Raw genomic sequence first — 26,266 nt, forward strand, 5'->3', positions numbered from 1 at the left:
CACACACAGAGCAGCACTGCAGTCAGGACTGGGCTCTGCTGCTGTTTCTACAGCCCTGGCTGAATTTGGTCACAATGACATTGACACCAACACCCCCTGTGAGGACCTTTGAGGGCACAGAAAATAAATGTTTACTACATAGCTTTGAGATTTTTCTGCACGTATGGATTTTAAAGCTGGGGGTACAGTTTGGCCTTCAATTAAAGTCAACAAATAACAAAAATTTCACTTAGAGACCTTCATTGGATAGAACCCCAATCCCTGAAGAGGTTTCTCTACAGAAAGAGAAGAGGAGCAGAAGGAAGGAGAAGTTACCAGGAGACTTTTGTTTTTTACAGAATACTAACACTGTCCTTAAACATATGGTGATGAAGTGTTACATAAATGTTCGTGTGGTGTGAGACCACTAGAGGGGAGTAAAGTAACTTACAAGTGAATGTTTCCTCTACTCGGTTTTGCTGTACAAATTGCATTTGCACATGGTAATTAACAGCTATAGTAAAGCCAGAGTATTAAAGAATTGCATTTGCTTAACATTCTAAGCAAAGTTGATTAGATAATTACAGTATTTCTGTACCATTGTCCCCTCTCACTAGGCTGCAGGCTGACAGGGAACATTCGTCATCTGGATGAAGCCAGAACACCAGGGATGGCATTCAGCCAGAACATTTGGCAATAGACATGTATTTCTTTACTTGTATTCACATTTACAAAGAAGCAATGCTGCATGATGGAAACAGACTCATTTTACCAAGTGTGAAAAAGGCACTGGGCTCAAAAGCTTGCTTGGTAGGTAAGCATGTACAGGAGGGAAATGGAGAACCTTGGTTCTCACACAGATCACCATCAAACTCTACACAAGAGTGAAATATTTACCCAAGCAACAAGAACAGAGAGGAGCATGATTAATTTGGAAGTGCAAAGTACTCTGCATCAGAATGCTGGGTGAAATCTCACTACAGCTGCAAGTAATGTGCTCCTGTATCACTGCCAGGTTGCCATCGTCTCCATTGTGAGCCATCCTCACTGTGGGAGACAGGACTGCACAGTCAATCTGCACAAAAGAGAAAAATAAATTTCAATGGGAAATCTTAGCAACTCCCACAGAACAAAGGGAAACATGAGAACAGAGTTCCAACAGCAGAAGAATAGCTTTGACAGCAAATTTTAAGGATGAATGACTGAAATATATATATGTGACTGTGTATCTCAATACTTCTGAGAAGTGTACCCAGTTTGAGATTTTATGGAAAAGGGAACATGACACAGCAGTAAACAGATCTTCAAACCTCAGAGCAAAGTTCCACCTATAAAGTAAAGTAAGAGGTAGGGGGCAAATGAGATATGAAACTGCAAAGGTGGTTAGTAAAGCCTGGGAATGCAAGCAAGCCAGAGATCTCCTTAGTTGTATATCCACAGGTGACACTCAGGGAACTTGAATTTAATCATAGCAGTCTTGAAAGGCTTTCACAATCTGATAAGAGTATTTTGCAAAGATTGCAGTAATTCTGCAGAATGGACAACTGGCTGAACCAGACTGAAAACTATCTAGAATGGTAGGACCAAGACTGCTGGGTCTAATTTTTTTCTATTTATCATTTGCAAGATCAATCAGCCAAAGAAAATATAGGGAGCAAAAATACAGCAAACAGAAGAATACCACTGTGTTCTGCTACTTTGGGCATGTTGTTAAGGAAGTTTAAGTTAAATAGTGCCAAACTGCAACATTACTAGAAATCTGGCTCCCACAGCATAAACACAGTGCTGAAAAAGGAATCATCTGAATCAAAACCATCTAACAGCAGGCAACCAGCTCTTGAATAAAGCAGGTAAGTTCTTTCAGCCATACAACCTAGTGGGTAGGAATATGTGACAGGCTTATTTTAAGAGATTCATTTAGTGACTCTACTACAATCTTGGCTCAACTATCCAAGTCCAAGCACACATATTGCAACATGACATCCCCCTTGCTGACTGGGGTCAGCTGTCCAATTTCAGGAGTTGCCACCCCCTAGGCTACTCTGTTTATTGCTTCATTCTTTCCTACTGACATTGGAAGGAGGAGGGCTGAGGAACACTTCTGACTAAGAGTTGTTGATTCTTGGGCTAAGGATCATCTTGCGCCTTAAACTTTACTCACCAGGGAATGATTGCTGCTATTTCAAGGTAGATCTTCCCTCTTGGCCTCTACTGCTGACTTTCATTAAGCAAAACTTAAAATCTCCTTGGCAGTTCTGGAGCTCCCTGGAGTTGTCACTGCAACAAGACACAAAGTAAACATTAGGTGAGCAAGAATTTAACTGAATCTTTACTTACCTTCACATTCTCACACACATTTCAGCTTTGGTGCCTGAAGTTGTCCAGTATGATACAACTGAAACAGCAGTACAAGAGCAGTCAGTCAGTCAAGTGGAAGGTCCCTCCTCATTGGCCCCAATTTCTAAATTTAATACATAGGATCAGTAAACACTTCACTCTGCATTGAAATCACTGAGCTTTTAAACACAGGGAATTTGTTAAGAGCTGTGGAAATTGACAGTAAGAGTTAGGTACACAACACTGAGCAAAGCAACAGAAATGTGTTACAAAAAGTTACATTTTAGAATTTTAAAAGCAGTTTGCACATGGTCACTAACTGTGACATTAAGAGGAGCAACTACAGAGAAACTTTTGAACCCACCTCAGATGGAATATTTGGAAAACTTCCATTTGGTCCACAGCAATGAGATGATGGGCCCTCAGCTGCTGTCTGAATGGCCAGGGATGTCATGGATAGCTGGATGTTTACTTTTACAGATCAAATCTGTAAGCTGGGTCGGATTCTGAACTTGCCCAATGATTGAATCAGTCTGATGTATTGGCTTAAACACTCAAACATCTTACACAGGACTAAACATGCTTCTTTTTTACCATGTGGAATTCGGGAAAATGTTTAAGCTAACCAGAAACAGCCACTCATTGGAAAAAGAAAAGGAAAAAAGCCTCCATTTGGGGCTTAGAGGACAACTAGTAAAAACTTTCCTTTGCAGACAAGGCCACAGCTATTTCCTCAGCTAAGAGCTCGGAATTTGGCCCTTGAACTTAACCACGGCCCGTGTTTGTTTAGGCACCAGCGGTCTCTCATGGCCTCGGTTTGCTCCCGCTGATGATGACAAACCCCACCTCACTAAAGAGGAAGTGGGGTTGGATTTATGGGCAACATGAAAGCCACCAAGAAATTCAGAAGTCTCTTGTTAGAGTGCCTGTGAAAGTCTCAAGTCACAACCCAGGCCTGTGTACCAAGAGCCAAAATGCATTCTGCCTGGCCAGTTGTCCTGGAATATAAACATGCAGGACAGTTTTGTAAAGGAAGTGAAGCACATTTGTCTTCAGATTCTGTACTATTTTCCTCTTAAAACTCAAAAGATTCTCAAACTGAACTGTGATGTTCAACTCCAAAATAACAAATAAGCAACCTTGACAAATAATCAGTTAAATGTTACATATGAAAGGGATACAGAACATCCTTGAGAGAACAGTCAGACTTTTTTTTCAAATGTCACAGAACAATAGCAAGCAAAACCTTTTTGCTTACAACTCCCATATTACTGCGGCTGTGAATTGCTGGCCCATAACTATGAATTGCAACAAGTGTGATTTAATCACCCCCTGCATAACCAGCAGCAAAATCCTCTGCTCATCACAGGATCACTGGAAATGAAATGCCATCCCAAAGAAAGGGAAGTCTAGGAAAAAAGATACATTTTGCAATTCTCTTTAAAATGTGAGCAGGCCTTTAAAATAGGAGATTTCTAAGCATCAGGAGGACAAAGTACCACATCTTCAGTTTACCCTGATAACACAGTAATTAAGAAACACCTACAGGAATATGGTCATTCTAACTTAAGATACCTTTCTTATGCCCAGTATCAGATTTTTTTTTTTGCTGTATCAAAGGGAAGAATAATTGAAACATGATTTGTTATGATAATTTAATGAAAAAATGCAACCATATTTGCTTTTGTTGTGGGAACACAAACAGAGGGTTATAGGAGGTCCTTCAAAATGGGAAAGTCAATTAAAATACTAACTTCAAACATCTCTCATTACGCTCTGAAGGAATTTTGATAACCATTTTAAAACTGACCACAAATTACAGTAGTTTGGTTTTAGATAAACACTGCATGCTAAATTGAATATAAAAATAGATTCTATTTCATAAATTTGTATCTAGTGCACTATAAACATTTATCAAAGTGTTATTACAAGGGTAAAAAAATGTCTGCAGCAATATTTCAAGTAACTTGATAAAATTTGTTCAGGTAACATTGATCACGAAATAGACACAACAGGAAAGATTTTCCTCAATCATCACACTTTATTTAAACATCAAGTTAATTTCTTCCTTCAAACGAGGACTGCTGGTATAGGTTCAAGTTAGAGAGAGAGTGGGCTATTTAAAAAACACTATCTTGCTGAGAGTGGGGATCCCACACCATTTTTCTCCAAGCATATGTTGCAGCATTTTCCTACATTTGAATCTGATGTTGCATTGAGAAGTGGGAGAACTGAATTTGATTTGTCAAGAGTTGAGGAATGAAGTATGCTCCGGGTTTGTTATCTGCTGGCCTCTACTGTAAACTTTTGTGCTGCTTTTTGTACTCAGAGTCTTGCCACTGCCACTAGAAATGTCTCTCTGAGAAGTAACATTTTCATCTGCAGGAGAAAATGACCTGAGGTGAGGAAACTCTTCACAGTACACAGTCTGTGCTTGAATATTAGTATTGGCTTTTTGTTGAGGATACAAGAGAGGCATTTCACCACAATCCAGATACATGCTTCCATTCCCAGAACTCCATTCACTACTGCTTCCTTCATCTCTTTCTGGAGGGTCTTTAAAATCAAATTCCTGACTTCTCTTAGACTTAGTTTTCCATTTTCCACATGATTGGATATATTTATCCTCTTTCAAGCCTGTTCTTCCCTTCTTGCTCTTAAGCACATGATGAGTTGGCCCAGAGCTGCTGTGGCCATTTGTAGCCCTGCATATTTCCATATTTTGTAGCGCTCCCTGACCAGCAAAGGGAGCAGCATCACCATTACTCACAGCACACAATGGTCCTTTGTCTATATTTGCAAGGGGGCCATATTTTTCTCTTCTTCCATCTTCATTTGGGTAACATCCTGGTAGAACACCTCTAGATGCACCATCCAGATTTTGAGAATTATTCCTGTTCCGAATATCTGAAGTCACTGTTTCACAAAGCACGTGTTGAGTTTTGGTCTGTGTTGCATCAAACTGCTGTCTCAAGTCACGTGGAACACGCTGCTGGACAACTTTATCAGTGCCTTTTTCAGTACTGCCTTCACTACATGATTTGCTTTCCACATGGTGTGACCTTGTCTGAAGCACACAATCTCTCTTGGAGCACTCACCTCCAGGATCAGAATTTAAACGCAGAGCTAGGAGAGGAGAGAAAGAGATAGATAATTAAAGATAATGTTAATATTGGAAGAAAAGCATTTCATTACTACATGCACTAAATCAGTATGCTCAAGAAGAGCAGGAGCACAGACTCCAGCTCACCTGGGCGGGCAGATTTGCGCTGGGGAATGGGCCGCAGAGGCGTTTCCAGCCCTTTAGCCATCGTAGCAAGTTTACTGGCAGCATCCATTATTTTCTTTTCAGCTCTGTCAAGAATTGCAGAACATGTGGGGAAAAAAAACCAAAACCAAGTTTAAGGGTAATTCAACTCTATGTTTTACTTCAAGGCAACGCTACTGAGAGCCAGAGAATACTGACAGGACAGTGTGCCAGGCAGCTCAGCAGTGACCTGGCGCCAACACGCACACCCTGGCAAGACTTCAGGCCAGGCACTGTTTGCTCCAAGGTGGACAAACACCAGCCTGAGATCTACACACCTCTTGCACAGCCAACAGCCATTTCCAAACATCCTTGAACTCACCCTTCATGTTTGCCATCATCAGTGAGCAGCTGCTGAAGGCATGTCAAGTAATATTTGCGCATTTTCCGTGCTGTCTCCTGGCGCTCTCTTAAAACCTCCACTTTAATCATTTCAGCAGCTCGTTCCTTACTTTCACGGATATAACAAAGCATATCACCTACAAACACACTTCATTAGTACCAGTTTTCCCCCAGAGTGGGGAAGAAGCCAACACCACAAACTGGGATTGTCTAGCAGACCTGGAACAAGTCAGCAAGGACATGGATTTACCTGCCAACATTCCACCAAATCCTCGTGCCAGTTGTTGCCTACTGGATGAATGCCAGGGCAAACCCCAGCAGGTCAATATGAAGCATCAGAAAGGAATTCAGTGATCTGATTCTGTATCTGAAGCAGTCACAGGGATTTGGGAGGAATGTTGGCTGGTAAAAACATGGGTCTAGAAACTTTTCAATGGCCATGAAGAAATTTTGGGACCTGCTGCACTCAGGTAAGAGCTGGTGCTACACTTAATCCTTTCTCCTCAGAGAGAAAGTTGCTGACTAGGCCAGAAGGCAGGATACAGCACAAGAGAAAAGCAGATTTTCTCTCAGGAGAAGCTGCAATCTAGATAGATTTTTCTTTCCTGGAGAAACAAGATCAGTACTCAAAACACACTTTACCACTTTAAAAGACACATTACAGTACAACAAAGCAAGGATGGTAAAACAAGGCTTTGCCCATCCCAATTACATGTTGAATTTAGGGTGACAATTCCATTTCTCACAGTCACTCTAGTAAGATGGAAAAATTTACTTCTCATGTGATTTGGTTGTCAGATTCCTGTCCAAGCTGGCTGAAGGAAGATGCAACAAAGTAATTTATTTTCCTCCACTAAATCTTTAACTAAGGCTTTAGTACTTACACTTAATCTTGCTCAAAGCTTTGATGTAGTGAGCACGCATTTCTTCCAGACCTTTCACAGAGTCAGAGGATGCACAAGGTTTTGAGATGCCTTCACTGGACAGTGACCTGAAAGGCATACACATCATATTGCACAAAAGAAGCAACTTGTATCTTCCCAAAATAAGAAATCATCATCTTTATTTTTTAAATACCTTGGTAGTGATCCCTGGTCTTTCAATTTGGTCTTCACCACAGAGTTTTGTGCAATTAGACCTCCTGAGACCATCTCATTTTCTATTAAAAAAAAACCAAACAGCTGAACCATATTTCACTGTATTTCTCTAAATCCAAGTTCAAGAGATACTTATTAATAACTGCTGCCTCTGATACATGACCCCAATGTCACAAAGCATCATTAGTTGCAGTACAGCTGTTGCAGTAACAAGCAGACACACTTCAATGAAGTCTGAATATAAAAATCATCTCATACAGTAATTAAATAAGCTTAAAGCCTTCATATGCCATTACTAACACTACACTGAAATATCAAGTATACTTGGAGAGAAATGACAGGATAAAAAAATAACAAGGGTGATTTTGACAAACATTAAAAAAGAATTATTAATTTGTTAGCAACTGTGCCTTTGAGATATAAAGATACAAGATAAAACTTGGTAGGTTTTGTCAGTTTACTGTGGTGAGGGTTTCTTTGTTTGTTTTGAAGTCAATAACCAAAACCCCAGTATCCACTGAAAATTAGAAGATCCTACAGATGAGAGAATCAAGGTTGTCTTTAGGTGACTATCAACCCTAACCTTGGATTTGCCCTGACTTAGCTTCATATTCCTTCTCAGCAAGCTGAAGATGTTTGGGGGCCATCTCCAGCTCTCTTTTCAAGTCCTGGCACACCACACTGCCTCTTTTTACAAGCTCCGGGCAGCAGCATTTGCAGCACAAATCTTCCTGAGACCCGAGGTTCCTTTTTGTTCATTTCTGACTTCCAACAGTAACTACTAAAAGTTACACATCAACACGGGACCCAAAAAAAAAAAAAAAAAAAAAAAAAAAAAAAAAAAAAAAATCAAGCCCAACCTATTTTCAGTGTTCTACTTAGTCCTCTTCTCACTGGAATGTGTGTAATATTTTAGCCCAATTAAACTAATCACAAGAGGCTGGTACCCTGTTCCATAAGGTACAGCAGCATCTATCAATCTGTCAACTCAGAGCCCTCACAGCCTCAATGTACTTCCATCAGCGATGATCTGAGTTCTTCAGTCAACAAAAAAACTTGCAGGTTAAATTCTTTTAGATTTTTTTTTTTTTTTTTTAATAACAGCCAAGCAGGGTCTTTTGAAGTCAGTGGAAGGAAACTGTCGCAGCTGGAAAGCCTCACACACGTCTGAGCCTGGTTAAGGGATACACAAAGACTGGGCTCCTTCCAGCCAGCGCTGGCTGCTCCCCACAGCCAGGCCAGGGCGCTCTAGAGGCAGCAGCACTGCAGTGCTGCTATTGTTCTGTTAATAGACCACTCTGATGCTGGTGCTGAAGGAACTCAAGCCACACTACAGGCACAGAGCCAAAACCTCTCTTGGGTTTTGCTGCTTTATGTTTTTCAGTTGCGTAAGACCTCAAACTAAACAGAAAGCCCCAGGGACATCTGTCCCTCCCATGAAGCTTTTCCCATCCACACTGGCTCCATGGTACACGTGACAGCCCTGGGAAGAGCTACAATGCCAAAGTACATACTAGGCTCAGGGAGTGGGGGGAAAGGGAAGAAGGGGAAAAACAAAAAAACACCAGAGAGAAACACCACCCAGGGATTCACACTTTTTTCAACTACATTCTTGACCAAAAGAACCAGAGAAGACTACCATGCCAGGTCAAGTTCTTGACACAACAGTATCTTTTACATGAATGCAGAATTCCTTGTCTTGTGTACTGCCAAGAGCAAGCAGTACAATTCAATCTCTGAAGCTCCAATCTAGTATTACCCATTTACAAGACATAGTTTAGACCATACCCTGCATATCATGGTAGCACTGCCTTGCATGTGAACTGTTACATACTCCAAAGGCTGTGCTGCTAACAACCCCCAAAGAACACACACACCTCTAGCAGATGGGACAGCTATTTCTTTCCTCCTAAAGAATGGCTTTAAAAAGCAGAAAGCTACTAGCATTTCATAAAATGAAACCTCAAAGCCAGCATTAAATCATTAAACTGGAGACCAGTACCATTAGTTGCAGTTTGTGACTTTAACTTAGGTTATGCAGTGTTAAACAACCTTACAGTCAGAAGAGCTGTATCTTCCTCTATCACCCAAATATTTACTAATTAACTAACTTGGCATTGGGGTCATCAATAGGACATTGAACATTAAAGACTGCTACTAACAAGATCAATCTGATGATATGCAATCTGCCCGATTAAGATCAAACCCAATACCTTTGCCTGTTCCAGCTTCCTGCAAGGGTGTCTGTCTTCTCAGTCTCCTTTGTGCTTCTGCCTGGTGTCCAACACTGCACACAGGGGGCCTTGCCACGTCCCCAGTGTTTCCTGCACCATGTTGTGGGTGAGGGTACGATTCTTTATTTGCATTACTCACTAGCTCTTCATATTTCTGCAATTGAAAAACACTTCCTGAAAACACAACACAGCAAAAGAAGCGCTCCACACTACAACCAGCCCTGGTCACCACGTAATTTTAACACAGGTACTTTAAACCTGCAGTAGAACCACAGATTACAAGTCAAATCGTGAAGAAAACATCAATTCTATGGTATAGAAATTGTATTTAGCATAAATCATTGCAACAGCAGTGCCTGAATATCTTGAGTATTATTTGGAAATTCAGTAGCCCTTAACACTGCAGAACTATATCCTGTCTTTGAACAGCTGAAGATAACTTGCTTTTTGAAGAGAAAAGACATTACTAGGAAATTAAAGACTTCATTAGATAAGGTGGTTCAAGCCAACCAATGTTTTGAGATTCAAGGGCATATTAAACAGTTTACCAAGAGACATTTCATTTCCACTGCAGAAGGCGCATAAGGCACAGGAAAAAATTTCTCTCTTTATCATTGTGGATATAACTTGTGCCATGAAAACCTTTCAGGCCCACTTGCTGAACAGAAATATATTAACATTAAAGAAATGGTAACATCCCATCTTGTCTTGAAAAACAAGTCATTTTCTGTCTTATTCTCAGATAATTCCCCAGCTATTAACTGCTGGGGAGCAATGGCATTTCCGGTGGGATGCTGCCCACAACAAAAAAATTATTACAAGCATAAGCACTGCAAGAAGAGGAATCTGCTAAAACAACAGAAACAAGGGCTTTGGGACACAACCTGACTTAGCCCCAAACTCCTCCAGAAGAGGGTAAGACATCTTTCCTTATTTGGGCAGGCACACTGAAAAAGATTTCCTAGAGGCACAATAAAATAGGCAAGACTCTTATTCCCAAAACAGAACTGACAAACTGACCTACTGCAGGCAACTTGCAAAAAGGATTTTTAGTTCTGCAAGGTTTTCATCTTTATTTGTATAAAGAGGAGGAAAAAAAGCTTAACATGATCGAAAATCACTGTCCAATCACCAGTGCAAACTGGATTTTGCAGCTATGCAAAAATCTGAGGTGGGTTCTGTCATTACAGCCCATCAAAGAGATTACAAGGAGCCTTTAACAGGCTCCCAAACTCAAGCAGGTGGATTGATCTCCTTAACTTACAAGTCTTTGCATAAATGACATTCCTAACCTGACCTTCTCTTCTTTAAAGACTGAAGATGTCAAAGCTACATCCTTTTCCTTTTCACTTGTTAATAGTAGATTTAGTCTCCTTTTAGTTTTAGAATACATTTATTAATGAACACAAATGTTGACTTTTCTATTTTCCACAATCCCACGGATATTTCATGGGAGAAAACAAGCCTGAGTGACTTCTCAAATCCCTTTTCTGACATGCAGTTATAACTAACAGAAATATTACCTCTTTCCATTCTTGCTCTTTCTTTTCCAGAATTGTGCACACTGTGGTTCTATAGGCCTTTTGTAAACAAGCCTTCAGCTTGTCTTTGCCTTGACTGGCTAATTGAACATGAGAATCAAAACCCTTGTCCTTCCAAGAATGTTTACTCTGTGCGCACTTGACCAGTTCTTCATGAATTTCACTCAACAAATACTCCAGCTCAAGCAGAGTCTTCTCCTCATACTGATTCATCTCATCCTGCAGCCTCTTGGCTTCCTGAGCCTCCCATTCCCGCTGCTTTTGCTCTAGTAACATCTTGATTTCTGCCTCTTTCTGAATGGAGAGATCATTCTTCTGCTTTGCAAGGTCCTCCTTTGCTGTTGCAAGGACCTCTTTAATTCTGTTTCTATGATCATCTAAGAATGATTGGTAGTCTCGCTCATTTTGCTCTTGTATCTGCAGAATTTCTTCTTGCTTTTCTTTGTTCCACTGCACACGGGCTTTTGCTAGTTCTGCTTTGACAGCTGCAGGGATTTCCTCTTTCTTTAGCTCCAGTTCCCTCCTCAGAGAAATTATCTTTTCTTCAAGTTCTTTAACTCTTAGTCCAGATGTCTCTGTACTTTCATATTCTTTCTTCCATTTCTCCTCAGCAGCTGAGAGAACCATGGCTAACTGGCAAATAAACAACACAGTCATTAGAAATACATACATACATTCACAGATAGACAAAATGTAACTCTGAGTCATTAAAATCTATTTCAGATCTTTTCAATTTATTTAATAAAAAACAAACCTATATAGGCTTTTCCTTTTATAAGGAAACATCTTTCCTTAGTGACTCCCTGTGTCTGTGTCTACACCCACTCCTCAGTAATATATGGGATTTGGAAGACTTAACTGTTTATCAACACACATATAGCAGTAATTTGGGCTACCTGCTCTGCTGTAGTCTTTTGGTGTTCCTTTTCCCATTTTTCTTGCTCTGTCTTTAGATTTAGTTTGTACTCTTGCAGCCACTTGGCATGAGCTTGGGCTAAAGCTGCATCTACCTTTAAACAGATAAAAAACCTGCTTCAGTGCATAGGTAGGTACACTGAATACATTTTTGTTATTACTTTCATGTAACAGTGCAAGAACATATTTCAGTTTGGATTGCCTATGTTTATAGAAATTAAAAGAATCAGACCAGCAGCACTTCATGCATTTCTTGATGCAAAAATTATGCCAAAATTAAAAATACTAAATTTATTTTTAACAAAATAGTATAAAATCTAAATGCTGCTCAGTTCTGTTCAAAACAGTGTGAAAAACAAACCACATGCTACAGTTTTTTCAGAACTTTAAGAACTCTATTTCTAATATAGCAAATATCAATACTAAACTTAAGAGGAAGATAGTGAAGGAGTCCACTTTCTTATTTTTTTAAGTTGTCTAAAGTGGACACAGCAGTTTCACAGACTCCAGGTAGATAGAACAATTATTTGTTACCTGGCTGGCAAGATTTTTACAGTATTTATTTTCCAGTTCTAATTGAAATTCTTTTAAGGCCTCTTCAGAGGCTGTACTTTCTTTCAGAGCCTTCTGGATCTGCAGCCTCTGGTCTTCAACAGTCCCTTCTAACTCTTTAGCTGAAGCTTCATCCACAGCTTGGTCAGTTTGGCAGCTGCAGTCACTACATTCAACTACAGTTCTCACTTCTTCCAGCCTACTTTGCCATTCTCTTTCTAATTTGGCAAAAACTTGTTCTTTATTCTAAGGAAAAAAAATATTTTTAAGAAAAATCTCCCCAGTGTCTCAATAAACAGATTTCACTGGTGTTCAGCAAATGAAACCCTGTTCACATCAATGATACTCCCTAACAGGAGAAAAACAAAACCATGCACAGAGAGAGTTTGGTGACTCATCAGAGCTTTCTCCTATGGGGTGGGATACACAAAGGATTTCTATATGATACCTGAGTGAAACAACAGAAAGCATAACCCTTCACTCAAGCACCAGGGGGGAAAACTCCAGCATATTACCAGCTGTGACACTCAGGGTGTTCTGTTTGTTACTTTGCAAGATCTAGGTTTTGGGTTTCTTTAAAAATATGGAACATGTATAATGCCTAATGACTCTTTCAGAGGCTTTTAAAATGACAAATCCTTAACAGCCACTTCCAATGGCAGAATAGCGCCACATAAATCTAAAGTTCTGTTTCTGAAAATAAACAGCAAAACAACAACAAAAAAATTTAAATTCCCTGATCTAAGTCTCATACCTCCTTTTCTTCCTTTTCCCAGTGAACTTTGGCTAAGGCAACTTCCTCTTGAACCTGCTGGTTTTTCTCTTCCAGCCACTGCTTCTTTGCTGCTGTCATAGACCTGATGTGTTCCTCTTCAAGCTCAGTCCTTAGAAGTTTAAGGGAGAGTTCTTTTTCTTCTAGTAGCTGTTTCTTGAGCTAGACCAAAAAATAAATTAAGAATTCTCCAAGGCACAACTGCTCTGGTACGAAACTATGAGAATGCATGAGACACGTGATTAACTCTCTAGAGGCTGTGCACTGATCTTACAGAAGACACCTAGATAAGAGATTTAACTCTCAAAAAAAGGTGTTTTAAGATATTATATCAAAGATTATTATAGGCTATTGCCATAAAGCAAGTTTTCTTACTCCCCTCATACTTTGAGCACCTCTTTGCTGTACTTGCTTACCCAGAGAGTTGATCTACTTCAGTCATTGCACACTGATATCTTCAGACAAGCAAAGTTTTTAATCCAATCAGTCTAAATTCATTACTACTTAAAAAAACCACAGAATTTTTTAGATCAGTTTTATATAGGGAGAAGTAAACTTGTATCATCATTCAGGGTTTTTTGAAAATGTCTTATGAATGTAAAAGCTCATACTGCTGACTAAGCATCCTCAGAAGTCAGAATTATGGCAGTTCACTACATGAAAACAAACAGCTATTGGAAAGAATTTACTTGTACTGTATTTCAAACCCAGAACACAACATCAGCTTAATTTAAAAAGTCACCAAGTTATATGTATGAGCTTTCTGATTCAGCTGCATCTCTTCCAAGTAGGTTCTGCAAACATTAACAAAATTAAATACACACTGTTTTCAAGATGCAATATTAATGAGTGAAATTATATGGTTTATAGGCAATTCCTTTGTACCTTCTCTTCCTTCAGCTGCTGCTCTTGTTGAAATTTCTGTCTTAAAGTAGTTTCCAAGGTTTCCTTCTCCTGACAAACTCCAATGTAACATTCCTTCACTGCAGTAATCTCTTTGTTCAGCTCCTCTATGTTATCCCTTCAAAGGACAGATTACTTATTATCCATTGGCCTCAGAGGACAGCAAGCCAGCTTTAAAATAAGTGTAACTAGCAGTGAAAGTCAGACAGGAAACATGAAAGTTTCAGTAAAAATGGAAATAATGCTAAGTCTTACTTTAACTTCGAGATTGTCTCTTCAGAAGTTTGAAGCAGCAGCTGCTTTTCCACAGCAAACCTCTCCATCAGCTCCTTCTCAAAATGTGCTTTGGTGTCCTCATGATGTTGCTGATAAGTTCTTTCACACCTACAATTCCAAGACAGGAAAAATAACTACCTGATTTCAACTACCTAGGTTCAAGTTTTCTGTAAGAAAATATCTTTCTAACATTGACCTCCTCTTCTACCTGATAGCTGGAACAAGATTATATGTGCAGGATGAAAATGCACAAATTAAACTAAACTAAGTTAACAGACTTACCTGTCAATGGCCTCTTGCTTGTCATGATCAAACTCCTGAACCATCTTTCTCATCTGACAACAGAGGTCTTGATTTAAGCTTTTCAGTTTTTCTTCATTTTCCTTCAGTTCTTCAATAGTTGAAGTATGGGCCTGGACAAACAAGGGTCAAGTAATATGGGGTAGTAAGAACCTTTTCTAATAACAGATTTTTAGCATGGTGGGGGTTTTTTGTGATTTTTTTTTTCCTGTAGTGGTAAGCAGCATCTGTCTTACCTCAACTTGCTGCAGCAAAGCTTCATTAGCCTCTTTGAGTCGCAGAACTTCTTCCTTTAGATTATCAGAAGCATCCTTCAAATTTGTGACAGTCTAAAAATAAATAAAATTAAGATGATATCTTTCAAGACATAAATGATTTAGCAGTTAATGCTTAAAAAGTTCAGTTGTCAAATAAAAATTGTACTTAAGAAATACAGGGAATTATTGCACTGCAAGATCACAAAATCACTGCTGTTCTAGATGAATTCTTAAAACTCAGTATTGTGAAGCTTTGCAGAAGCACACGCTCAGTGTAGTGTTTGCAAGCTGAATGACAACAGTCATCCAACAGAGAGCACACTTCCCACAGACATTGGATTCCTACCCCACAGCCAGGTCTCCATGTACAGATACTGCAACTCTGATCAATCCACAGAGGGAAGGCAATAATGGGGTGAAGAGAGATGCAATATCAAGGAGATTCCATTTTGATGAAATTACCCATGATGGCCCTCTGAAGGCAATCTGTTAAATGTTCTGATTGCATCATCTAATGGTACTGTCAGCCCTCTTACAGAAATTACAAGGTCCTTTTGGCTAAAGAAAACCATCTTTTTCCAATGAAATTTACTTGTAACATAAGCATGGCAGACATCAGGCACTCTCAAGCATGTAAGTCATCATTTAAGGACTCACTTAATAATGCACAGGCTGCCCAGGTTCTGCTTCAGTTGTTTTCTTTTCAACCAAAGATACAAAACCAGAATTGCTATGAATACTCAGCTATGCATAAATTTTTGCTCTCTTCTCATAAGCAGCTTTGGTTTTGTTCCCCAAAAACCAGGAATGCTTGACTTTTAAAGAAGTGTAACACAACAAACCTCTGAATCTCTTGATGCTTTTTCTGCTTTCAACTGTTTGTATTTCTCTACTGTCTTCTGGCAATCCTTAAGACTATTTTGTAGTTGAGTAATCTGGTTTCTCTTCATTTTATTACTGTTCAATAAACGTTCCAGCTCAGCTTTTAATTCTACAATAATTTCATCTTTAGAGAGTTCCTTATCCATGTCTCTGTTCTGTATTGCACTATCAGGAAAGACATAACCAGTTCAGTATTTAAGAGACAAAAATCATTTAGCTGAAAGGCAGTGGCAGCAAAGAGAAGAGTAAGTAACTAATGCTACCAGAAATACAAGAATGTCTAAGATCTAATTGTAAAAAGCATAAGAGGACATGAATATCAAAGCTTTTCCATCAAGCAATTAATTTACAGAGAACTTGTTAATTCAGCTGTTTCCTCAAAAGATTCATTCTCACATGATGTGAAGAGTTTTGAAGCAACTCCACTGATGTTGATGTAAAAGACAGCTTTAGCTTTAAGCAACTGTGTGGAGTCTTTGAGCAAGAAAAGTATCCATGAATATACTTCAACAATTAAAGGAACAGCAATACAGTCCCTATAAAATCTGAAGACTTATTAACCAAGATTACTAATTGGGCAACCAATTTATGGTATTAATACAGTTTCTGTTTCTCAGATTACCTGGCAATACAAGCAGTATTTCAATTATCTATCAAAAACCTATGTGTTGATCCAGCAGAACTCTCTTTTTACACATAACTTGCATGATTTCTTAAGGATTTAAAGTTTTTCTTTCAACAAGAATCACTCAATACCTGCAGAATTTTGGCTTCTTCCCTGTGATTTTTTTAATTCCCAGTTCTACATAGGAATCACCCAGGCTCGTAGGTCGCTCTCCACCTGAATCATTCAAAAATACTCCAAGCTTGGCAGCAGATTCATACAAAGCTATTTCTTCTTTCAGTTCCATTAATTCTTCCTGAAAGGAAGAGACAGAAAAAAAAAAAAAAAAAAAAAATCACACTGACCAGAGAGACTCCAAGCCAACATATCAGGCCCATGATAACTCTACCAAAGAAAATAAACACATGGAGCTCTTCCTTCTAAATATAATTCTATTTAGCTGCATTTAGTTGAATGGTCTAGCATTAACTTATTTATACTTTTGTTTTTCATTTCTGATACCTCTGGCAAAGCATATATTAAAACTAAAAATTTGTTAAAATATACAAGAAATATTCCCTCTTGTTCTTGTTACAGTCCATCTATGAAGCATTATTTCTTTTGCTCTTCTGCATTCCTGCTGTCCTTGCACAGCAAAATGGATGACAACAGAGAAGTACATACCTGGGAAACAGCTATTACTCTAGTACTTAGTAGGATTCACAGTTTCCAAGACAACAGATTTAAATCAAACATATGAATTGGAAACACAGACTTCCACTGATGCTTTACAGAGGACTTTGTAGCATTCCCTTTTGCTGACAAAAGATAAATTTCACAACATGATATCTCCTCATTAAATTACAAGACTTCAAGCACACAGAATTTACATTCAATTTTTTTGTCCAAAAGCAGGCTGGACAGAAGTATGATATCAGATTTGTGCCAATACAATTGCCCAATTGTGTTTTAATTGGTGGAAGGAAGGAAGGAAGACCAACATGCAACACTGGGAGAGGAAGTAGTCAAAGATGATGTACTTGTTTCCTCCAAAAATTTAAAATGTTTCAACCACCAACATCTTAGTAATAATGCCTCTCCCCCCACCATCAAATGAAAACATTTCATTCAAACATAAAATACTCAAAATTAACCTGCAAAGCCTTGTTCATGTTGTTGCTTATAATCTGTGCAGACTGAGCTTGTTGCAATTGAAACCGTAACTGATTTGTCTCCTGCATTGAGCCTATTGTAGGAAAGAAAAGGGAGAAAAAGAACAAGTCAGAAATATGCAAGAAAGTCCACGCAATCTGAAGATGTCTGTTAAAAATAGCAATGTTGATTCTGGCAATAGACATGACTGTTTCCATTTCCTTGGGCTCACTAACAGTTACTAAACACATTACTATGAAAAGACTGCAATGTGTGAAGGTGGGCAAAAGTCAAACACACAAACTGCAAAACATTTCATTATCTATTTCTATGATACAGGTTTCCAAAAATCAGCCTCCAGCTCCCAAAACAATTCTTCTCACTAGGACCTGAATTCAGAATGGCAATTCAAGTCAAGCATCTTAATAGAAAATTAAGTAACTTGCATCCAAAGTCTGTTGTTTAGTATGAAACAAGGTTAAACATCTGCAGCACAAAATACATATGAAAACACTTTAATCACTGTTGTTTGGGGTTTGGAGATGCTGTTTACTTTTATTCCTATTTGGTTTTTACATCTTAGTCTAGAATGAACTTTCAATCTGACTAATCCCCTACATAGGAAACAGTCAAGAACACAATTAGGTTGAATTGATGTTGATTCCACTTCCACAGAAACATCAATTTCATATTTAGAAAAAATGAAGATATTTCTCCAAGGAAAGGTAATAGTATGAGTAAAGGGCTGACCTGTTTGCAGTAAATTTGCACATTGCTTTTGGCTTTCTTCTAGGCTTCTTGTCAGTCGATTTATTATTTCTGTTTTTTCACATTTGGTTTCTTCCAACAATTTTTCAAGCTGCTTAACGTGCTCTCCTCGATTTTTGCAAAGCTCTTTCTAGGAAGAGAATATTTTTACTCTTTTCACAAACATTTAACCATCTAGAACTGTTTCAGATACAGAAAAATTCAATATATACAGGATAAAGGAGAAAAATAAATGAGATACCTAAAGGGGTAGAGGACAGTTAAATCAATCACAGACCAAACACTATCCTTGGCTGACAAGTGACCTCCTACAGCATCAAAGTTCAGTTTTCACTGGGAGGCAGTAATTGTACTCATATATAAACATACATGGATGAGAATCATTTCATATTTCCTAGAGCAGTTACTTTTCAGCAAATCAGATTATCTCCTGTAATTAATCACATACACTTAGTCTATTGCAGAAAAAAAAAAAAAAAAAAAAAAATCAAGCCTTCACATGATATCAAGCCAGTTTATTTTAACTGAGCACAAGCCAAGCTAGCAAATGCCAATACTCTGTATAAGAGGAATTGTAATTTCTTTTTCACAGGATACACAAAGTAGACATTTCTATAACATTACTTAGTTACCTACACAGACCTGGGAGACACAGTGCTTTGTATCTACACCTTTTGACTTTTCTATCTTCTCTCAAAAAACAGATCTCCCTCTTTGAATACCCCAAAAATGCTACTCTATATTTTACACCAGAGACAAAGTTGTATAAGCTTTGCTGAGGTACTAACAGACAAAAATTCACCAGTGCATTTTGTTTAGAAGCAAGTACCAGTCACCTTTCCAAATATACATCCCCTCTATTTCTATATGTTGAGACAAGAATTAGAGAAACTTAAATTTATTTTCTTTATGTGAAATAAGAGGAAAATATATTAAGAACTGCCTGGAATACATTGCTTGAATATTTCTGATAGTGGAATGGATTCTTATGACATATCAAGCAGAATAATTTCAGTAAACTCTACAACCACGTAACACAATCTATATCAAACTCTATCTTAAAGACAGCCTTTTACCCCTTCTCTGTTTTTAAATCCTTACTTCTAAAATAAAGTCACTGTTGAATGGTTAGTCATCCTTCAGCATTTTGAGACCAAATCTTAGCAGACTGTTCAATAAAAAGTTTTTCTTGTCTTTTTCTTGCAAGAAAACATTATTTCTTAATTAGTCCTTTTCTTTCCCAGAGTTATTTGCAGAACTCCTTCAAAAAAAGTTGTGCACAGAAGGAAAGCTCAGGAGAGCAACTAAGACAATGAATTCCTGCCTCCTCTGCATCTGCTATGTACAAACTCACAATTTGAATTTATGACTGCCTGCAGATGTTAATGAAAACATACCACATAGGCCTCAATGTTGAGACTTTCCATTTTCTTAGCAGCTTCCATAAGGAGTTATTAGAATTGTAGGTCAAAAAATGCAGTTTAGGAAACATGGGGAGCTGTCAGTGTCTCCAGTACAGTACTCAGCATCCTAAAATAATTTCTCACCTGCTCTCTGAGTGCAGATTGTGTAGTGTCAAGCTTCTGCTCTAATGACAATACTTGCTGTTCATACTTCTGCTTGAGTGCAGAAACAATGGCCTCATGTTGTTCTCTGGCTCGCTGGAGGGCATCTGATCTCTGGAGCTCTAACAGCTGCTTTTGCATGCTTTCCATGGCCACCTCTGCCACTTTGGATTGCTTCAGTATCTGTAGGAACAGTATGACAGAAGTTCCTAGTTACATACATTTCACTGTTGCTCCAATATTCTGTACATCAGTTCATTTTTGTTCTGTGCAGAAGTTGCCACAAGTCCTCAGATGATGCCTGTGTTTTCACACACACTGAATCCTGTCCATCCATCATGTATTTAGCTTTTGCAGTGATCATGACCAGCATTCAAAGAGACTAGCACTTCTGTTTAATGCACCACACATTGAACTGCAGAGGTCTCCCACAATCAACAGTCTAAAAATATTTACAGTACCTGCTCCTCTTTGGTAGTAAGAGTCTGAATTTGAGTTTCAAGGGCCTTGATTTGGCCTTCAAGATGCATTTCCCGCTCCTTTCCATTCTGATAGAGTTTCTGAGACTCATGAAGACTAAGAGCCAAACCATCCTTTTCATCTGAAAAAACAGACATAACTGTGTGAGAACCATGGCCAGCCACCCAAGAGCTTCATGCAACACAACTGCTCAGTACCTGCTCTACAGAACCATTCACTCTGCCCTGTGCTGTGAACAACAACAGAAGACTGAACAAAACCACTCAGTCTCCATCCAGCACCCACGGTGTCCCCCTGGCAGCAGGGAGCACTCCAATGCACTGCATCCAGGAGGGTCCTGAAGGTACAAGCCCCATCCTGGCAGCAGGAGAACCTCACATTGTGGCATTCACATTCTCTGAAAAATCCCTTTGCCCAGGATTTTTCTCCTGGGACGCTGAGAAGCCTCAGAGAAAAGGGAAACAATTATTATCTCATTTGCCTCTCCTGTGTTTTCCCCCTCTGGAATGTGTTTGGAAATTGTTTACAGGTGATGGTTTCATTGGATTCTGGTGTGAGTTGTTTTCACTCATTGGCCAATCAGGGCAAAGCTGTGTCAGGACTCTGGAAAGAGTCACAAGTTTTCATTATTATCTTTTTAGCATTGTGCAAGTATCCTTTCTGTATTCTTTAGTATAGTTTAGTATAGTGTCCTTTAATATAATATAGTACCTTAAAATAATAAATTAGCCTTCTGAGAACATGGAGTCAGATCCATCATTCCTTCCTGCCACAAGGGTCCCCACAAATAGTCTCAAATCAAGTTTACAAGTATGATAAATACCTTCAAAGACGCTTTCTAAATCAATCTCAGAATTTAAAAGTTGCTAGATATCAATAAAATCTAAGAATTACCACAAAACATTTTACCTTTGACCATTGAAAGCTGATGATTCAAATATCTAATCTGCTGTGCACTCTTTTCTAGCTTTTCATTAAGTTCTTCCAGTTGTCTTTCCCTTGCTTTATTTAGAACTTGAAGTTGAAGAATCTGCATGTTTTCTGAAGAATCTGCCAAATTTCAAACAGCATGCAGACAAGTCAGCAGAGATACCAAGAAAGTCATCGTTGTAATTCCTACTTCAAAATACTTTTTATAGTGCTAAGTTCATTGCTGGTGCACAGAATCTTTTTTTTTTTCCTTAATCCACATTTAATTTACATCACACAAATTGCTCTGGCAGCAATGGCTGAAAGATTGTGCAAACCACAATTCCAACCTTACAGCAGGCCCAGATAAAAGTTTCCATGCTGTGAACTCACAGACTTGTGGCCAGTTCAAGTTTACAACATCTGACAAAGCAGTTCAGCCATTTGAAGGGCACCTAACAGAAAAGCCCAACGTGACATCACTCAGAGTGCACTTCCCAAGGTACAGTGAGTCGTTACTTTCCAATATTATGGAAGGAGGCAAAGTGTCAACAAGGTTTGACATCAAGCCACCAGAAATAATTTTTCAGTTTCACCAATCAAAACTGCATTTTCAATGCCTGAAACTCATATACCCTGAACAAAAAAAGATCATTTCTAGATATAAAAGATTCTATACACACTTTTAGTTGTCCTCTTACTGAAAAACTACTGAAATCAACATGTTCACTTGTTTCTAGTGAACTTTTTACACAAGTTTATTACCAGTCTAAGCACCAAACACTTACTTTCATCACTGCCCAAGAATTCATGTTGCAAACCTTCAAACACTTCATTTCTTCTGTTTCCTTCTTGCATTCCTGGAATATTTTGATGAATGCCATTTTGGTATGGTTTATAAGCCACTTTGTAAGATTCTGGTGACTGGCCATTGACAACATCAGATGCAACAAATTGCTGTTGTGACAATATATACATAAGAGGAAATACATTAAAGCTACAACAGTACTCTTGCTCAATGAAAAAATATTTTTCATTTTACAGGTTGACATTAAGAAGAGTTCTAGTAGCTCTTCATTGTGAGGCTCCAATCCAGCACACCATTTCATTCTTCATGAAAGCTTCCAGCTTAGAAAAGCAGTGAAATGTTAACTTAAATAGAGTAAGCACACACTTAAGTGAATCACATTCATTCTACCTCATGGAATTCTACCAAGACAACAGGAGAAAGAACAAAAATTATAACATGAACATACGAAAATTTAGTTAACAATGTCTCATTTTTTAAATAGGCTACAGAAGCCTCCCATTACTGTTTGAACTGATTGTAAGAGAATAAAGGCATATAGAAATATTACTACCATAGCTAAAATCCTGTGAAAATTTTCAAAGAGATAGAAAAATGTGTCAGCTTCTAAAATACCTTAAGATGTTCCTTTGGATCATCTGAAAAATTTAGTATTTTATTTTGCTGATTGTCAAATTCTGGTTTATGGCCATTTGTATAAGGCCTGAAGTTTTCAGGAAGATGATAGACATTGTTGTCTTGGTAGCAGCTTGGAGAGTTAAACCCATCTCTACCAAGATACACATGATCTGGATCATCTTGGCCATCCTGGCCACAGTAATCTTCTTTAACATCATATAAATGTTTCTTCTCTTCATCATTATGCAGGCCATTCCAATTCTTCCCATGTTTTTCACCATGATCAGTTTGCTGCTCACACAAGAATTGTTCAGGGTACAGATTTTGTCCTTGTTCATAGCCCTATGAATGGATATGAGGTTTAGAATTGCTCTCTCAAAACTCAGATTTCACCCCACCCTACCCTCTTCTTCCTGAGGTTACCAGCCCTCAAGTTAGAAATATTTCAAATGAACACCAAAACACTTCACCTACATGTAATTCTCTAATTAATTTAAACAACATTCAGCATGTTATTATGAACAAGCAGCAATTACATCCCTGCTCATACAAACTTACATTTGGAGGATCACTGATCAGTGGATGATCCTTCCACCTTCCATCAAGCTTCCCAGGCTCATGTGACCTAGACAGACACAAGCAGCTTAACCATGTACTAATAACTTCAGGGAAAAAACAAACTTCTTCTCTTAAATTAAGGCACATCTAATTTATTGCAAATTGCACTGCAACTCCCCTTTTATTGGGATTACTTTTACACACCTCATCAACTCAGACTTTGCTCTATTCTTGAAAGCACAACATAAATAATAAAAAGATGGTGCCAAATGCCTTACTGATCCTCAGTGTCCTGGATGCTACAGTCTGAGTAACTGGAGAGTTGGTCTCCACTGTCCTCCAGCATATCATGGGGAAGGTCTGTCAACAATTGCTGCAACTGAAATAGAACAACATTCATTATACACTTTTCAGGAAAATTAATACAATTTCAGCCCAAAAACACTGGCAAAGCAGGCCACTTGCACAAAATCCTGGTTTTCTTCCTCCAAGGAGGAATTCACAACACTGGAATTCAGAGAGACTTTCACCACAGAATGCTTACTAGAGTACCAACCAAAGCATTTTTCTGCCAAACTCTTGTTAAGAAAAGAGCTGCACCAGAAAGAGGTAAGGCAAATGCCATCTAGTAGACATGTTCCAGGACAGACTAATTTCAAAGAATCATCTGCAAATGGATGATGCCAGGATTTCTCCTCTCTGATCTCCAGGGTAGAGAGGTATTGGACATTCAAAACACGCTCTGAGAAGTCTGGATGGAAATCCAGGTAAGAACTTGCCAGTCAGTACCACTACATTCAAGAAGTCATCACTGCAATGATTAGTGCTCTGCACAACTGGACACAAACAGAGAAAAACACCACAACTAAAACACACCCAAACTTCACTCCTTATGCTTTTCAAGAGTGGAACAGTCTGCACCCTCTTTAGCTCTTACCAGACTACATAAACCTTTTTCTTTCTTTTTATACACTTAAAAGATAGGAAGAAGCTAAATTCATAAGCCTTCAGATTAAATTACTTAATCCTTTTTCACCTCTTGTTCTCTTGCATAATCTTCCTGGTCATAGTCTTCATCTTCATGTTGGGTTTGTAGAGCTGCACTATCAAAGTCAAGGGACATTGTTTTCTAATATTGATTTTGTGTATCCAGCAAAACCTACCACAGGACAGGAAAACATCACATGTCAGTAAAATACATGAGGAATCAAAAAGCATCACCCAAATTACTCAGCATGAAAATATAATTCTTGAAAGAGTCATTGCACACTATTTGTTCCTCATACATCCAAGCCTACTCACTTCCAAGAATTTAGCTTTTAAAATAAGACGGACGTAATTTCTTAAGTTCACTTACAAGCAGACATTATTTTCTGCAAGTACTGCACAGTATACCTAAGATGTGATACATGATGATAGTGAGGTCCACTTTTACTTCTGCTTCATAGTCTTCTAGAAAACAACTATAGTTAGTATTAAAAACTGAAAGTATGCTGTTCCTTGTTCATTTGTATAACAGCTCCAAAAGGAAAAATAGGAAAAGCATCACAGAAATCTGAAAAGCATCACATGAGCTGCAGATTTCACTGCTTAAGAAGAGAGTCTTGACCCCAAGGGCCTGTGAACACTGAGCAGTGTGCTCACAGAAAGCCGCTGTGTGTAAGTGCCGGCCCGGGTCTGGTTACAAGATAAGTTACTCCCTGTTCAAGGGACACTTGTTTGGGCACACAGGTGCAGCACACACTGAAGTCTTTACTTGGTATAATGTAACACTACAGGAGCATTATCTCCAAGTTAAAAGTCACTTCATCACGGTTAAAGGACCTTTTTGCCCACAGCCGTCCATGGAATCTCTCCAGCAGAGCTGCAGGAGGCCTCACAACGCAGCCCCTGTCGCTGTGCCCCCGTGACCCCTCTCACAGGCGGCTCTGAGGCTCCCGCTGCCCCCACACCGCACCAGCGGAACCACCGGCCCCTTCCCCTTCCTTAGGGCACTCCCCAGCCCCGGGAGCGAAGGCAGCCGGCCGAGAGTGCACAGCCGGCACAGCCGCCAGAGCCGCGGCCAGCCCCGGAGAGCCGCACCTGGACGGGCCGGGGGCAGCTCCAGGGGCGCGGGGTGAGCTCGGCCGCCGCCACCTCAGTCCGCTCAGACGGCGGCGCGGGGCGATCCTGCCGTTATCCAGCGCACCTCCCGCGGGACCCAGGGCCGCGGACGGCAGCAAAACGCGGCCCGAACAGCGGAACCCACCTGAGCCGCCGCGGCCACCCGACCTCACAGCCACCACCGGGGCGGGCCCGCCGCACTTCCTCATCACACCCGGCCCGCGCCCGCCGCGCTGATTGACAGCCCCGGGCACCAACCCGCGGCCAGAACAGCACGGAACGGCGATGATTGACAGCCCGAGGGACCAACCGCGACCAGAGCCCGCCCGTCGCGCAGGAGAGCAGGCCCGCCCCCGCTAATTGTTTGAAAGCAGGCGCGCATGGTCGCGGGAACGCGCCTGGCGAGCTGATTGGCCAAGCAGGCGACCAATGATAGTGTGAGTTTTGCGGAGGGGCGGAGTTTCGCGGGCGGGCAGCGGCGCCATCTCGCAGCGGGACGTGGCGGTCGCCTGGCAACGCGCGGCCGCGGGGTGACGTCACCAGCCCGCGAGCTGCGCCTCACGGCGGTGTGACGATGGTGCTGAGGGGACGCTGGGTCACCGCTGCTGCCCGAGCCCCTGCCCCAGGCAGCCTTCGCTTGGCTGCTCGGGAACCCTCTCTGCTTCCAGAGCTCGTTCTCTTTAAAAAGTTAAAACCTCCTCAGAAGGAGCAGATTTATTGCGCAGAGTCGCAGGAAGCAATTCTGACCGAGGGTTGGTTCCGTTTGTAACAGCCCCACCTGGTGCCTCGCCCTCAGCCCGGACAGCGGGAAAGGACCCCGGGCAGAGACGTTTGGGTCATTTGTTGGAGGATTTTTATTAATGGGAGCAAACACTTCGTGTGTTTCAGTGAAATTTATAGAAGTTTGAAAAGGAACGAACAGGCTGTCTAGTAAACGTGACATTATAGGCGAAATCAGCCATTTTTCCCAGAGGAATCTAGTAACCATTCAAAGAGATATTAACCAA

General features: G+C 39.9%; 1 protein-coding gene across 6 annotated transcripts; it reads right to left on the reverse strand.

The window, feature by feature from the left end:
* Positions 1-4,337: 4,337 nt before the first annotated feature.
* Positions 4,338-25,483, reverse strand: CEP152 (centrosomal protein 152). 6 transcript variants are annotated; one of them, XM_064722367.1, is made up of 27 exons: positions 25,405-25,483; positions 24,193-24,315; positions 23,435-23,535; positions 23,157-23,223; positions 22,596-22,940; positions 21,961-22,129; positions 21,173-21,313; positions 20,245-20,384; positions 19,766-19,966; positions 18,201-18,348; positions 17,453-17,544; positions 16,451-16,614; positions 15,655-15,859; positions 14,792-14,884; positions 14,538-14,668; positions 14,235-14,363; positions 13,962-14,097; positions 13,059-13,238; positions 12,287-12,550; positions 11,734-11,847; positions 10,820-11,470; positions 9,276-9,450; positions 7,043-7,124; positions 6,850-6,956; positions 5,946-6,102; positions 5,567-5,670; positions 4,338-5,442 (listed from the first exon to the last, which is right to left on the reverse strand). In XM_064722367.1, the coding sequence occupies exons 2-27, from the start codon at positions 24,277-24,279 to the stop codon at positions 4,562-4,564; spliced, it is 5,064 nt and encodes a 1,687-aa protein (XP_064578437.1). In that variant the 5' UTR covers positions 24,280-24,315; positions 25,405-25,483; the 3' UTR covers positions 4,338-4,561. The 6 variants fall into 6 exon arrangements, with proteins under 6 accessions (XP_064578437.1, XP_064578439.1, XP_064578441.1 ...); XM_064722369.1 differs by lacking the exon at positions 25,405-25,483 and adding an exon at positions 25,239-25,336; XM_064722371.1 differs by lacking the exon at positions 22,596-22,940.
* Positions 25,484-26,266: the final 783 nt, after the last annotated feature.

This window comes from Zonotrichia leucophrys, chromosome 10 (genome assembly GCF_028769735.1).
Source record: "Zonotrichia leucophrys gambelii isolate GWCS_2022_RI chromosome 10, RI_Zleu_2.0, whole genome shotgun sequence".
NCBI lineage: Eukaryota > Metazoa > Chordata > Aves > Passeriformes > Passerellidae > Zonotrichia > Zonotrichia leucophrys.

What these genes read in the sequence shown, in the direction of transcription:
- CEP152 (XM_064722367.1), bottom strand. Translation starts at nt 24,279, where the DNA reads ATGTCCCTTGACTTTGATAGTGCAGCTCTACAAACCCAACATGAAGAT. An exon ending in AATCTGCACTCAGAGAGCAG is followed by an intron (nt 18,349 to 19,765) that starts GTGAGAAATTAT and finishes TTCTCTTCCTAG; the next exon opens with AAAGAGCTTTGCAAAAATCG. An exon ending in GGAAGCTGGAACAGGCAAAG is followed by an intron (nt 7,125 to 9,275) that starts GTATTGGGTTTG and finishes TTTTTTTAATAG; the next exon opens with AAAATGAGATGGTCTCAGGA.